The following is a 14,413-nucleotide window of genomic DNA, read 5'->3' as shown; positions in this document are numbered from 1 at the left end:
AAGGGCTTAGGAGAGATAGGAGGGGGCATGAGAAGTCCTTGACGGTCTGGATCAAAGAAAACCCCAAGGCTTTTTACTCTTATGCGAGAAATAAAAGAATGACCAGGGTGAGGTTCGGGCCGGTCAAGGACATTAGTGGGAACTTGTGCATGGAGTCAGAAGAAATAGGAGAGGCTTTGAATAAATACTTTTCTTCAGTGTTCACCAAGGAGAGGGGCCATGTTTTTGAGGATGAGAGTGTGATACAGGCGGGTAGGCTGGAGGAGGTAGATGTTCTGAGGAAGGATGTATTAGCAATTTTGAAAAACCTTAGCGTCGACAAGTCCCCTGGGCCAGATGGGATATATCCAAGGATTCTTTGGGAGGCAAGGGATGAGATTGCAGAGCCCTTGGCTTTGATCTGTGGGTCCTCACTGTCCACGGGGATAGTGCCAGAGGACTGGAGAGTGGAGAATGTTGTTCCTCTGTTCAAGAAAGAGAAGAGGAATGACCCTGGTAATTATAGGCCGGTTAGTCTTACTTTGGTGGTCGGTAAGTTAATGGAAAAGGTCCTGAAGGATAGGATTTATGACCATTTGGAAAGATGCAGCTTAATCCGGGATAGTAAACACGGATTCGTGAAGGGTAAGTCTTGCCTCACAAATGTGATTGAATTCTTTGAGGAGGTAACTAAGTGTGTAAATGAAGGTAAAGCAGTTGATGTTGTATAGATGGATTTTAGTACGGTGTTTGATAAGGTTCCCCATGGTCGGCTTATGAAGAAAGTAAGGAGGTGTGGGATAAAGGGAAATTTGGCCAATTGGATAAGTAACTGGCCATCACATAGAAGACAGAGGGTGGTGGTGGATGGAAAATTTTAAGACTGGAGACCAGTTACCAGCGGTGTACCACAGGGATCAGTGCTGGGTCCAGGTACCAGCGGTGTACCACAGGGATCAGTGCTGGGTCCTCTGCTATTTGTGATTTTTATCAATGACTTGGAGGATGGGGCTGAAGGGTGGGTCAGTAAATTTGCTGATGAAAGCAAGATTGATGGAGTAATGGATGGGGTGGAGGGCTGTTGGAGGCTACAAAGAGACATTGACAGGATGCAGAACTGGGCCACAAAATGGCAGATGGAGTTTAACCCTGATAGGTGCGAGGTCATTCAGTTGGTGGAAAAATTTTGAATGCGGATTACAGGGTCAACGGCAGGGTTCTGAGGAATGTGGAGGAACAGAGAGATCTTGGGGTTCAGGCCACTCAAGTGGATAGAGCCGTGAAGAAGGCCTATAGTGTGTTAGCATTTATTAACAGGGGGCTTGAGTTTAAGAGCCACGGGGTTATGCTGCAACTGTACGTGACCCTGGTGAGACCACATTTGGAGTATTGTGTGCAGTTCTGGTCACCTCACTATAGGAAGGATGTGGAAGCATTGGAAAGGGTGCAAAGGAGATTCACCAGGATGCTGCCTGGTTTGCAGGATAGGTCTTATGAGGAAAGGTTGAGGGAGCTAGGGCTTTTCTCTTCGGAGAGAAGGAGGATGAGAGGCGACTTAATAGAGGATTATAAGATTATGAGGGGGATAGATAGAGTGGACGTTCAGAGACTATTTCCTCGGGTGGATGTAGCTGTTACAAGGGGCATAACTATAAGATTCAGGGTGGGAGATATAGGAGGGATGTCCAAGGGAGGTTCTTTACTCAGAGAGTGGTTAGGGTGTGGAATGGACTGCCTGCTGTGATTGTGGAGTCGGACACTTTAGGAACTTTCAAGCGGTTATTGGATAGGCACATGGAGCCCACCAGAATGACAGGGAGTGGGATAGCTTGATCTTGGTTTCGGACAGTGCTCGGCACAACATCAAGGGCCGATGTGCTGTACTGTTTTATGTTTTATGTTCTATGCAGAAGTGTTGTAAGCATTGCGGTTCACATCAAAGCAGGGTGCTTGATAAGCATTCAAGCGTGAAGGGAAAGATAGATAAACAATCCACAAAGCACCTGCCTCTGGAGTAATAAAACTGTCAATCACTGGCTAATGTATGGCTGTACGAAACTGAATGGAAGATTTGCATTTCAAAGGCTGTCAAGGGTTCTAAAGCCCTTTTGAAGTGTGCTTGGCTTTTGAGGAAGCGGTTGACACTTGTGACAGCTGCTGCTTCAGCTTTGTCAGATGTTTGGGGGTAAATGCTGTGATGTTTCACTCTGCTGCCAGGACTGTTCTTCAGCTTTTGGGAAGGGGTGACTGATGGGATCTTTGCTGGGAGTTCTTACAGGTCTCTGGTGGAGATTCTGATGAGGGGAGTCACTGATAAGGGGATCTGTAATGGGGGTCTCTGTTGGGAGTGGTCTGATTGGGGGATCTGGTCACCCCCTGTGAGTGTGCCTTGGAGGATGACCTGATATTCCCCCAGTGGAAGGGGAGGATTCTGCTACCTGCTGGTAGGGAGCCAGGATTTGCGCTGAGGGAGTCAGGGGGAGCCAGCACCGGACCTCGCTATTGGGTCGCCCGCTCAAAATTACGGCCAGTACTCGGATCCCAGCAGAATCCAGCGAGCTCTCCCCAGTGTATATATTAGCATGGTGAAGGAGAGACTCACAGAGCGGGCATCAATCCTAGCACCAGCGGAGGACAGGAGCAAATGTCCATTGGCGGAGAACGTCAGCTCCAGAACAGAGAAACCAGGCCTATGTTTATTGAATCTCCCTACCTGCGAGAGGTTTCAGCTGCCTGCTGGGTCCAAGTCTCTCTCCCATGGTCTGCAGGGCGGTCTGGATCTGGGAGAGCAGTGGCGTTAACATTGTCTTCTCCCCCTGAAGTCTTTTCCTTGCGTTGCCTCTGATTCGTTGTTGTTGGAGCGTCTGGAGGTGGGAATGGAGCTGCAATGCATTCTGGTACAATAGGCGCCACATGACAGCCAGTCTGTGCCAATTAGATACAAGCGAACATTGTGGGACCAAACATATCAACAAAAGTACTACAGGAAAAGATCTAATCCACTTCACAGTAATACTGCCCAGGCCATCTCCAAATATACCGCACCCTTCAACCACACATTTCATCCGGTGGTTCACAAACCATTTGCCCCCAAAAACTGTCCCTCAAACCAGTGCTCCAATTCCCTTTTCAAATTGTTCCTCACTAACAAAAGAGATCTGGACTGTTCCAGATAAAATCTCCCGTACTCATGAGAGAGTATTATTGCTGTGTGATGATGGTCTATATTGAGAGAGTATTATTGCTGTGTGATGATGGTCTATATTGATGAATCAGTATTATTGCTGCCTGATAATGGTCTATGTTAATGAGTGAGTATTGTTACTGCCTGATGATGGTCTATATTGATGAGTGAGTATTATTGCTGCCTGATAATGGTCTATATTGATGAGTGAGTATTATTGCTGCCTGATAATGGTCTATATTGATGAGTGAGTATTATTGCTGTGTGATGATGGTCTATATTGATGAGTGAGTATTATTGCTGTGTGATGATGGTCTATATTGATGAGTGAGTATTATTGCTGTGTGATGGTGGTCTATATTGATGAGTCAGTATTATTGCTGTGTGATGATGGTCTATATTGATGAGTGAGTATTATTGCTGTGTGGTAATGGTCTATATTGATGAGTGAGTATTATTGCTGCTTGATGATGGTCTATATTGATGAGTCAGTATTATTGCTGCCTGACGACGGTCTATATTAATGAGTCAGTATTATTGCTGCCTGATTATGGTCTATATTGATGAATCAGTATTATTGCTGCCCGATGATGGTCTATATTAATGAGTCAGTATTATTGCTGCCTGATTATGGTCTATATTGATGAGTCAGTATTATTGCTGCCTGATTATGGTCTATATTGATGAGTCAGTATTATTGCTGCTTGATGATGGTCTATATTGATGAGTGAGTATTATTGCTGCTTGATGATGGTCATTATTAATGAGTGAGAATTATTGCTGCTTGATGATGGTCTATATTAATGAGTATTATTGCTGCTTGATGATGGTCTATATTAATGAGTCAGTATTATTGCTGCTTGATGATGGTCTATATTAATGAGTATTATTGCTGCTTGATGATGGTCTATATTGATGAGTCAGTATTATTGCTGCTTGATGATGGTCTATATTAATGAGTATTATTGCTGCTTGATGATGGTCTATATTAATGAGTATTATTGCTGTGTGATGATGGTCTATATTAATGAGTGATGTGGAGATGCCGGCGTTGGACTGGGGTGAGCACAGTAAGAAGTCTTACAACACCAGGTCAAAGTCCAACAGGTTTGTTTCAAACACGAGCTTTCGGAGCACGGCTCCTTCTTCAGGTGAATGGAAAGGCTTGTTCCAGAAATGTTTATATAGACACAGTCAGAGATGCCCCGGAATGCGAGCACCTGCAGGCAATCAAATCATCAAAGATGCAGAGAGAGAGGTAACTCCAGGTTAAAGAGGTGTGAATTGTCCCAAGCCAGTTCAGTCGGTAGGCCTCTGCAAGTCCAGGCTTGTTGGTGGGGGCCGAATGTAATGCGACATGAATCCCAGATCCCGGTTGAGTCCGCATTCATGCGTGCGGAACTTAGCTATAAGTTTTTGCTCAGCAATTTTGCGTTGTCGCGTCTCCTGAAGGCCTCCTTGTAGAATGCTGACCCGGAGATCAGAGGCTGAATGTCCTTGACTGCTGAAGTGTTCCCCAACTGGAAGGGAACAGTCCTGCCTGTTGATAGTCGCACGATGCCCGTTCATTCGTTGTCGCAGTGTCTGCATGGTCTCGCCAATGTACCACGCTTCGGGACATCCTCTCCTGCAGCGTATGAGGTAGACTACATTGGTCGAGTCGCACGAGTATGTGCCGCGTACCTGGTGGGTGGTGTTTCCACGTGTAATGGTGGTGTCCATGTCGATGATCTGGCATGTCTTGCAGAGATTACCCTGGCAGGGTTTTGTGGTGTTGTGGTTGCTGTTCTGAAGGCTGGGTAATTTGCTGCAAACAATGGTTTGTTTGAGGTTGCGCGGTTGTTTGAAGGCCAGTAGTGGGGGTGTGGGGATGACCTTGGCAAGATGTCCATCCTCGCTGATGATGTGTTGGAGGCTGCGAAGAAGATGTCGTAGTTTCTCCGCCCCAGGAAAGTACTGGACGACGAAGGGTACTCTGTCAGTGGTGTCCCGTGTTTGTCTTCTGAGGAGGTCGGTGCGGTTTTTTGCTGTGGCACGGTGGAACTGTCGATCAATGAGTCGAGCGCCATATCCCGTTCGTACGAGGGCATCTTTCAGTACCTGTAGGTGTCTGTTGCGCTCCTCCTTGTCTGAGCAGATCCTGTGTATACGGAGGGCTTGTCCATAGGGGATGGCTTCTTTAATGTGTTTCGGGTGAAAGCTGGAGAAGTGGAGCATCGTGAGATTATCTGTGGGCTTGCGGTAAAGCGAGGTGCTGAGGTGACCGTCCTTGATGGAGACGAGTGTGTCCAAGAATGGAACTGAATTTGGAGAATAGTCCATGGTGAGTTTGATGGTGGGATGGAACTTATTGAGGTCATCGTGTAGTTGTTTCAGTGATGTCTCGCCGTGGGTCCAAAGGAAAAAAATGTCATCGATGTATCTGGTGTATAGCATCGGTTGAAAGTCCTGTGTGGTGAGGAAGTCCTGTTCAAACTTGTGCATGAAGATGTTGGCATATTGAGGTGCAAATTTGGTCCCCATGGCTGTTCCGTGCGTCTGGATGAAGAATTTGTTGTCGAAGGTGAAGACGTTGTGGTCTAGAATGAAACGGATGAGTTGCAGAATTGCGTCTGGAGATTGGCAGTTGTCGGTGTTGAGGACTGAGGCTGTTGCAGCAATGCCGTCGTCATGGGGGATGCTGGTGTAGAGTGCCGAGACATCCATTGTGACGAGGAATGTTCCTGGTTCAACTGGTCCATGGGTGCTGAGTTTCTGTAGGAAGTCCGTCGTGTCGCGACAGAAGCTGGGTGTACCTTGTACGATGGGTTTCAAGATGCCCTCGATGTGGCCAGAGAGGTTCTCACACAGGGTCCCATTGCCTGAAACGATAGGACGGCCTGGTGTGTTGGCCTTGTGTATTTTCGGGAGGCAGTAGAGATCTCCAATGCGGGGATTACGTGGGATGAGAGCACGTAGGGTGTTCTGAAGGTCTGGATCTAAGGTCTTGATCAGTCTGCTGAGTTGGCGGATGTGTTCCTTGGTTGGATCTGCGGGTAACTGCCTGTAGTGTTCCTGGTTGTCGAGTTGTCGGTATACTTCTTTGCAGTAGTCTGTTCTGTTCAGTATGACGGTGGCCCCTCCTTTGTCTGCTGGTTTGATGACGATGTTGCGGTTGGTCTTGACATGTTGCGGTTGGTCTTGGTCTCAGCAGTCAAGGACATTCAGCCTCTGATCTCCGGGTCAGCATTCTACAAGGAGGCCTTCAGGAGACGCGACAACGCAAAATTGCTGAGCAAAAACTTATAGCTAAGTTCCGCACGCATGAATGCGGACTCAACCGGGATCTGGGATTCATGTCGCATTACATTCGGCCCCCACCAACAAGCCTGGACTTGCAGAGGCCTACCGACTGAACTGGCTTGGGACAATTCACACCTCTTTAACCTGGAGTTACCTCTCTCTCTGCATCTTTGATGATTTGATTGCCTGCAGGTGCTCGCATTCCGGGGCATCTCTGACTGTGTCTATATAAACATTTCTGGAACAAGCCTTTCCATTCACCTGAAGAAGGAGCCGTGCTCCGAAAGCTCGTGTTTGAAACAAACCTGTTGGACTTTGACCTGGTGTTGTAAGACTTCTTACTATATTAATGAGTATTATTGCTGCCTGATGATGGTCTATATTGATGAGTCAGTATTATTGCTGCTTGATGATGGTCTATATTGATGAGTCAGTATTATTGCTTCCTGATTATGGTCTATATTGATGAGTCAGTATTATTGCTGCTTGATGATGGTCTATATTAATGAGTATTATTGCTGCCTGATGATGGTCTATATTGATGAGTGAGTATTATTGCTGCTTGATGATGGTCTATATTAATGAGTCAGTATTATTGCTTCCTGATTATGGTCTATATTGATGAGTCAGTATTATTGCTGCTTGATGATGGTCTATATTGATGAGTGAGTATTATTGCTGTGTGATGATGGTCTATATTGATGAGTCAGTATTATTGCTGCTTGATGATGGTCTATATTGATGAGTCAGTATTATTGCTGCTTGATGATGGTCTATATTGAGTATTATTGCTGCCTGATTATGGTCTATATTAATGAGTATTATTGCTGCCTGATGATGGTCTATATTGATGAGTGAGTATTATTGCTTCCTGATAATGGTCTATATTGATGAGTCAGTATTATTGCTGCTTGATGATGGTCTATATTGAGTATTATTGCTGCCTGATTATGGTCTATATTGATGAGTCAGTATTATTGCTGCTTGATGATGATCTATATTGAGTATTATTGCTGCCTGATTATGGTCTATATTGATGAGTCAGTATTATTGCTGCCTGATTATGGTCTATATTGATGAGTCAGTATTATTGCTGCCTGATGATGGTCTATATTGATGAATCAGTATTATTGCTGCCTGATTATGGTCTATATTGATGAGTCAGTATTATTGCTGCCTGATTATGGTCTATATTGATGAGTCAGTATTATTGCTGCCTGATTATGGTCTATATTGATGAGTCAGTATTATTGCTGCCTGATTATGGTCTATATTGATGAGTCAGTATTATTGCTGCTTGATGATGGTCTATATTGATGAGTCAGTATTATTGCTGCTTGATGATGGTCTATATTGATGAGTCAGTATTATTGCTGCTTGATGATGGTCTATATTGATGAGTCAGTATTATTGCTGCTTGATGATGGTCTATATCAGGGGTGGGCAAACTACGGCCCGCGGGCCGCATGCGGACCGCCAAAGGTCTTTATGCGGCCCACCAAGATCAAGTCAAAAAAAAAAAAAAAAATTTTTTTAAAAAAATTTTTTTTTTTTTTTTACTTTAATTTTTTTAAAAATAAGGTTAATTGGGGGGGGGGGGATGTTGGGTTTCTGGTATAGGGTGGATACGTTGACTTGAGTAGGGTGATCATTGCTCGGCACAACATCGAGGGCCGAAGGGCCTGTTCTGTGCTGTACTGTTCTATGTTCTATATGAGGCGCCCAGAATCATAACCGGGTGAAGCGCCATTTTTGAAAAAGAGGGCTAAAGGCAGGATGCCGCCGGGGGAAGCGCTGAGGTATATGCCGCACGCTAATTGGTTACAACCGGGACTATTAATTAATATACTATGCGGCCCTTTAAAATTGTGAATTTCTGAATGTGGCCCTTGCACGGAAAAGTTTGCCCACCCCGGGTCTATATTGATGAGTCAGTATTATTGCTGCTTGATGATGGTCTATATTAATGAGTATTGTTGCTGCCCGATGATGGTCTATGTTAATGAGTGAGTATTGTTACTGCCTGATAATGGTCTATATTGATGAGTGAGCCTGGCTCCTACCTGTGTGATGGCTTTTGGATTGTTTGCACAGTTTGCGATGGCAACTCCAGGAATGTGAGGAGAGAATACTTTTCCCTGCGACCTGAAGGCACTCGGACACAATCAGGTGAAATGTCCCATGGGATATCCAAGCAGGCCTGTGATTGGAGGGAATACACTGTATCCAGATGTACAGATGCCAGATTGAGTGCCAATAGGCTGCTGAGGAGTGACTGAGAGAATGAGGCTGGCCCTAATTTCTGAGAGAGGATTAACTTCACAATGTCTGTTGAGAGCTTCACTGCATGTGTCAGTGAATGCTTGTGCACCCCATCCCAGTTCAGGACAGTTAGGCAGTAGCGTAAGAGCTGTAACGTCCTATAGATTCCAGGGCTTCTCCTCAGGGCTTTGTTCACCACTTTGTTCTTCATTTTGATGACCGAACTCGGAAGAGTGGCTGGGGCAAATGGTAGGAGGCGAACAAACTGCAGGAAGGCCCGAACCGTGTACTGGAGCAGCAGGTCCTTCCCCTCTATTGCCTTCACAGAAACTACCATGCTCCAGGCTGTCAACAGTCTGTTCTGGATATGTCTGAGTTTGGTCTCGTGATGGTCTGCTTGTTCATCCTGTTTGGCATGGAGAGTATCGAACATGGAGGCGAACTCCAGGTGGCCCTGTTCCATGGTGCTGGGGTCAGAGTTCTGAAACCTGGGGTAATCAGTCAGGCATGGAGCAGCATCAACAGAATCATCATCTTCATCAACCTGCAAAATGGAAACCGATTAAACTACAACAAGGAGACAAACACAGCAGCTCCATCAGGATCTCCATCAGGATCTGTGAGGGGAAGGATAGGGAAAGGATTTGAGTAGAAATTTCTCATTAGCCCCATTACAGGCCCTCAGGCCTTAGACTAGAATTCCAGTGAAGCAGATGATTATTGTTTTGCTTTGTCTGACTTGGAAGCTCCTATCTGTATGTTCCTGTGGATATTAAATATTCCACCGCATTACTTAATATCAGGAATGTCCTGGCCAACATTCCTCCCTCAATCAACTCATTTACCTCATGGCTGCACAAAAATATCCGCCTCATTTACCTCCACAGTCAGGACACCTTATAGTCAATTATTCTAGCTCAAGTTGTTTGAGATGCTTGAGATAGTAAGAGGCTTCACATATACAATATTCTTACCTTCCTCAGGATGTCACAAAGAACTTTACAGCTGAAGAATGGCACGTGAGAAAACCCTGAAGTCTATTTTCACACAGCAAGTTGCAAAGTACAGAAATCAGCTGATTGAGTATGTCCTGCACCATGTGGGAAATGAGGGATGCTGGTGACAATGTGTGCACAAGGTGTGTCCAAATGCAGCTTCTAACCAACCGGATTTCAGAGCTGGAGCTGCGAGTGGACTCATTGTGGAGCATCCGCGATGCTGAGGGAGTCGTGGATAGCATGTTTAGCGAGGTGTGGATTGCGCAGGTAGAAAGGGACTGGGTGACCATCAGGAACAGTAAAAGACCCAGGAAGGCAGTGCAGGAATCTCCTGTGGTCATCCCCCTCTCAAACTGATATACTGTTTTGGATACTGTTGGGGGGGATTGCCTGTCAAGGGAAAGCAGCAACAGCCAAATCCACAGCACCTTGGGTGGCTCTGCTGATCTGTCGGGTGGGAGGAAAATGAGTGTCAGGACTATAGTGACAGAGAGTTCAATAGTGAGGGGCACAGACAGACGCTTCTGTGGCCGTAAACGTGAATCGAGGATGGTATGTTGACTCCCTGGTGCCAGGGTCCGGAGTGTCATGGAGTGGCTGCAGTGCATTCTGGGGAGGGGAAGGTGAACAGCCAGTGGTCGTGGTTCACCTTGGTACCAACGACATCGGTAATCTGAGGGATGAGGACCGAGTACAGGAATTTAGGAGATGAACTACAATGCAGGACCTCAAATGTAGTAATCTCAGGATTACTCCCAGTTCCACGTGCTAGAGAGAGCAGAAATAGGAGGATAGATCAGCGAACACGTGGCTGGAGAGATGGTATAGCCGGGAGGGATTCAGATTCTTGAGGCACTGGAACCGGTCCTGGGGAAGGTGGGGCCTGCACAAACAGGACAGGTTTCACCCAGGCAGAGCTGGGAGCAAGGTCCTTGTAGGGGGGCCTTTCACTAGTTCTGTTGGGAAGCACTTAAACTAGTGTGGCAGGGAGGTGGGAACCCCAGGAGTAGGATCAGAAAGGCCAAATTCAGATCAGGAAAATGGAGGTAGAGCATTAGCCAGTGATGTAGAAGATTTAGTGATCGACTCAGAATTACAGGGGCAGCAAGGGTTAAAAAGTGCCCCGCAATGACGGGGTTAAACTGTTTCTGCTTCAATGCAAGGAGAATTACAAACAAGGTGGATGAGTTAAGGCTGCAGATAGACACACGGCAGCAGCATGTCGTTGCTATAACGGAAACCTGGTTAAAGGAGGGGACAAAATGGCAGCTCAACATCCCTGGATACAGGACAGAGGGGGAGATAAAAACGGAGGGGGAGTCTCAGTAATGGTTAAAGAATCAATTCCAGTTGTGAGAAGCGATGATATACTGAACAGGTCACAAACAAGGCTTTATGGGTTTAACTTGGGAATAAAAATGGGGCAGTGACATTACCGGGAGTTTACTGCACCCCCCCCACCACCAAATAGTGAGAGGGAGATAGAAGAGCAAATATGGCGGCAGCATTCTGCCTGTATGAAATGATAGCTTAGATGGCAACAATGTCCTCAGGGCTCACTCTCACCTCCTGCTTGGAGGAAGGTAAGCAATACGGCAATGCTTCCCTCGTCAGAGTCACAAAAACCCACACAAACTGTGGTTGGTGAAGCACAAAGTACAATTCTGCCGTTTCCACGTTGTGCCAGCAGAAACCCTGCTGCGTGAAAGGGAGTGGGAGCAAATCACAGTAACACCTGATCAAATACTGGACACAGGAGTGAGCATATTGATAAACACCGGACAGCAGAGTTGTGCAGATATGAGCTGTACCTGACCACTTGCTTGTGTCTCATCCTGTAAGAATGAAGGTGACTTCCATGATCCAGGCCGTTGCCTATCCCATTCCTGCAGGACACTTCTTTTTAGGGAAGACATGGGCAGTAACTTCACATCTTTGTTCTGCAAATAGAACAGACAGATTGCACCAGAGAAGAAGCATGGGGAGTCATAAATGAATGCTAGACATTTCTCAGTCATAGTGGGGTGGGGCGCCCCATCAACGTTTTTCATGGACTTCCAAAGGGCATCTGATAAGGTTTTGTACAAAAGTAAAAAAATCAAAGTGCACGGAATTCGAGACGATGTTCTGGACCAAATCTTCAAGTCTCTGGATCGTCACAAACTGGATTAATGATTGAGATGCCAGTTGGGAGCCATGGAATTCCTGACGCATGGGCCTCCGTAGGAAGTTAGAACCGTAGAATCCCGACAGTGCAGGAGACCATTCAACACTTGGAGTCTGCAGCAACCCTCTGAAAGGGAACCCTACCAAGGCCCCCCTCCCCAGCGCTATCCCTGATACCCCGCCAAACCAACATATTCCTGGACACTCAGGGCAATTTAGCCAATATACCGAACCAGCACATCGTTCAACTGTTCCCGGGTTGTTTCAAATACCAACGGGCAACATCTCTTCTCCCCAGGACCCAGTGTTGGTGTCGCCAACTCTGAGCTAGTGTCGGAGATTTGCAACAGTCCATTGGTAGAAACCCAGGACACGCCACAGAGATTAAAACCTCATCCATGTCCAGAAATAACCTCCCTATCACTCACACCGTCCCCGCCCCCACCCCAGCTAACCCCCCCCCAAATCTGTTCCGACTACTGCATCACCACAACCGGCTAGCACCATACCCACCTACCCACCCAAACCACTTATCCAACTCACAGATAGGACTTGGTAAGTAGGACCTCGTGAATATTTCTATGGTCTTTAATATTCTCTAAACTGGAGGAAATAAAAATAATGGGAGTAATTGAAAATGAAATGAAAATGAAAATCACTTATTGTCACGAGTAGGCTTCAATGAAGTTACTGTGAAAAGCCCCTCGTCGCCACATTCCGGCGCCTGTCCGGGGAGGCTGGTACGGGAATCGAACCGTACTGCTGGCCTGCTTGGTCTGCTTTAAAAGCCAGCGATTTAGCCTGGTGAGCTAAACCAGCCCCTCAAGGGTAAGTCATGATAGGGAACCTAGGCCACATGGAATGCTCCTCCTGTGCAATGTGGGAAGTCAGGGACACTTCCAGTGTCCAGGGTGACCACATCTGCAAGGAGTGTCTCCAGCTACAGATATTCAGAATCCATATATCTGAGCTAGAGCTGGAGTCACTGTGCAGAATCCACAAAACTGAGACCTTTGTGGATAGTATGGAGAGTGAGGTGGTCACGCTGCGGACGCAGAAAGCAATGGGTGACTGCCAGACAAGAGTAAAAGTAGTAGGCAGGTAGAGACTAACAGGAAAAGCAGTAGGCAGGTAGAGACTAATAGGAAAAGCAATAGGCAGGTAGAGACTAACAGGAAAAGCAGTAGGCAGGTACAGTCTGACAGGTAAAGCAGTAGGCACGTACAGTCTAACAGGAAAAGCAGTAGGCAGGTACAGTCTAACAGGAAAAGCAGTAGGCAGGTACAGTCTAACAGGAAAAGCAGTAGGCAGGTACAGTCTGACAGGAAAAGCAGGAGGCAGGTAGAGTCTAACAGGAAAAGCAAAAGGCAGGTAGAGTCTAACAGGAAAAGCAGTAGGCAGGTAGAGTCTAACAGGAAAAGCAAAAGGCAGGTAGAGTCTAACAGGAAAAGCAGTAGGCAGGTAGAGACTAACAGGAAAAGCAGTAGGCAGGTAGAGTCTAACAGGAAAAGCAGTAGGCTTTTCAAGCAGTAGAGACTAAGAGGACAAGCATTAGGCAGGTACAGTCTAACGGGAAAAGCAGTAGGCAGGTACAGTCTGACAGGAAAAGCAGTAGGCAGGTAGAGACTAACAGGAAAAGCAGTAGGCAGGTAGAGTCTAACAGGAAAAGCAGTCGGCAGGTAGAGACTAACAGGAAAAGCAGTAGGCAGGTAGAGTCTGACAGGAAAAGCAGTAGGCAGGTACAGTCTGACAGGAAAAGCAGTAGGCAGGTAGAGACTAACAGGAAAAGCAGTAGGCAGGTAGAGTCTGACAGGAAAAGCAGTAGGCAGGTAGAGACTAACAGGAAAAGCAGCAGGCAGGTAGAGACTAACAGGTAAAGCAGTAGGCAGGTACAGTCTGTCAGGGAAAGCAGTAGGCAGGTAGAGACTAACAGGAAAAGCAGTAGGCAGGTAGAGACTAAAAGGAAAAGCATTAGGCAGGTAGAGTCTGACAGGAAAAGCAGTAGGCAGGTACAGTCTAACAGGAAAAGCAGTAGGCAGGTAGAGACTAACAGGAAAAGCAGTAGGCAGGTACAGTCTACCAGGAAAAGCAGTGGGCAGGTACAGTCTGACAGGAAAAGCAGTAGGCAGGTACAGTCTGACAGGAAAAGCAGTAGGCAGGTACAGTCTGACAGGAAAAGCAGTAGCCAGGTACAGTCAAACAGGAAAAGCAGTAGGCAGGTACAGTCTGACAGGAAAAGCAGTAGGCAGGTACAGTCTGACAGGAAAAGTAGTAGGCAGGTACAGTCTGACAGGAAAAGCAGAGGGCAGGAAGAGACTAACAGGAAAAGCAGTAGGCAGGTAGAGTCTGACAGGAAAAGCAGAGGGCAGGAAGAGACTAACAGGAAAAGCAGTAGGCAGGTACAGTCTGACAGGAAAAGCAGTAGGCAGGTACAGTCCAACAGGAATATCAGTGGGCAGGTACAGTCTGACAGGAAAAGCAGTAGGCAGGTACAGTCTGACAGGAAAAGCAGTAGGCAGGTACAGTCTGACAGGAAAAGCAG

At 46.6% G+C, this 14,413-nt stretch overlaps 1 protein-coding gene across 1 annotated transcript in view; it reads right to left on the bottom strand.

Moving 5' to 3' along the window:
* Nucleotides 1–14,413, bottom strand: part of cplane1 (ciliogenesis and planar polarity effector 1) — a 288,296-nt gene that overhangs the window by 210,529 nt on the left and 63,354 nt on the right. The window contains exons 10-12 of the mRNA XM_038803925.1: nt 11,517–11,645; nt 8,509–9,251; nt 2,693–2,904 (exon numbers count right to left, since the gene is read on the bottom strand). Of these exons, the coding sequence (XP_038659853.1) occupies nt 2,693–2,904; nt 8,509–9,251; nt 11,517–11,645 (1,084 nt within the window). The remainder of the gene's footprint in view (nt 1–2,692; nt 2,905–8,508; nt 9,252–11,516; nt 11,646–14,413) is intronic.

The sequence above is a fragment of the Scyliorhinus canicula genome, chromosome 8 (assembly GCF_902713615.1).
Source record: "Scyliorhinus canicula chromosome 8, sScyCan1.1, whole genome shotgun sequence".
Classification (NCBI taxonomy): Eukaryota; Metazoa; Chordata; class Chondrichthyes; order Carcharhiniformes; family Scyliorhinidae; genus Scyliorhinus; species Scyliorhinus canicula.
This window is presented reverse-complemented; position numbering and strand designations above follow the sequence as displayed.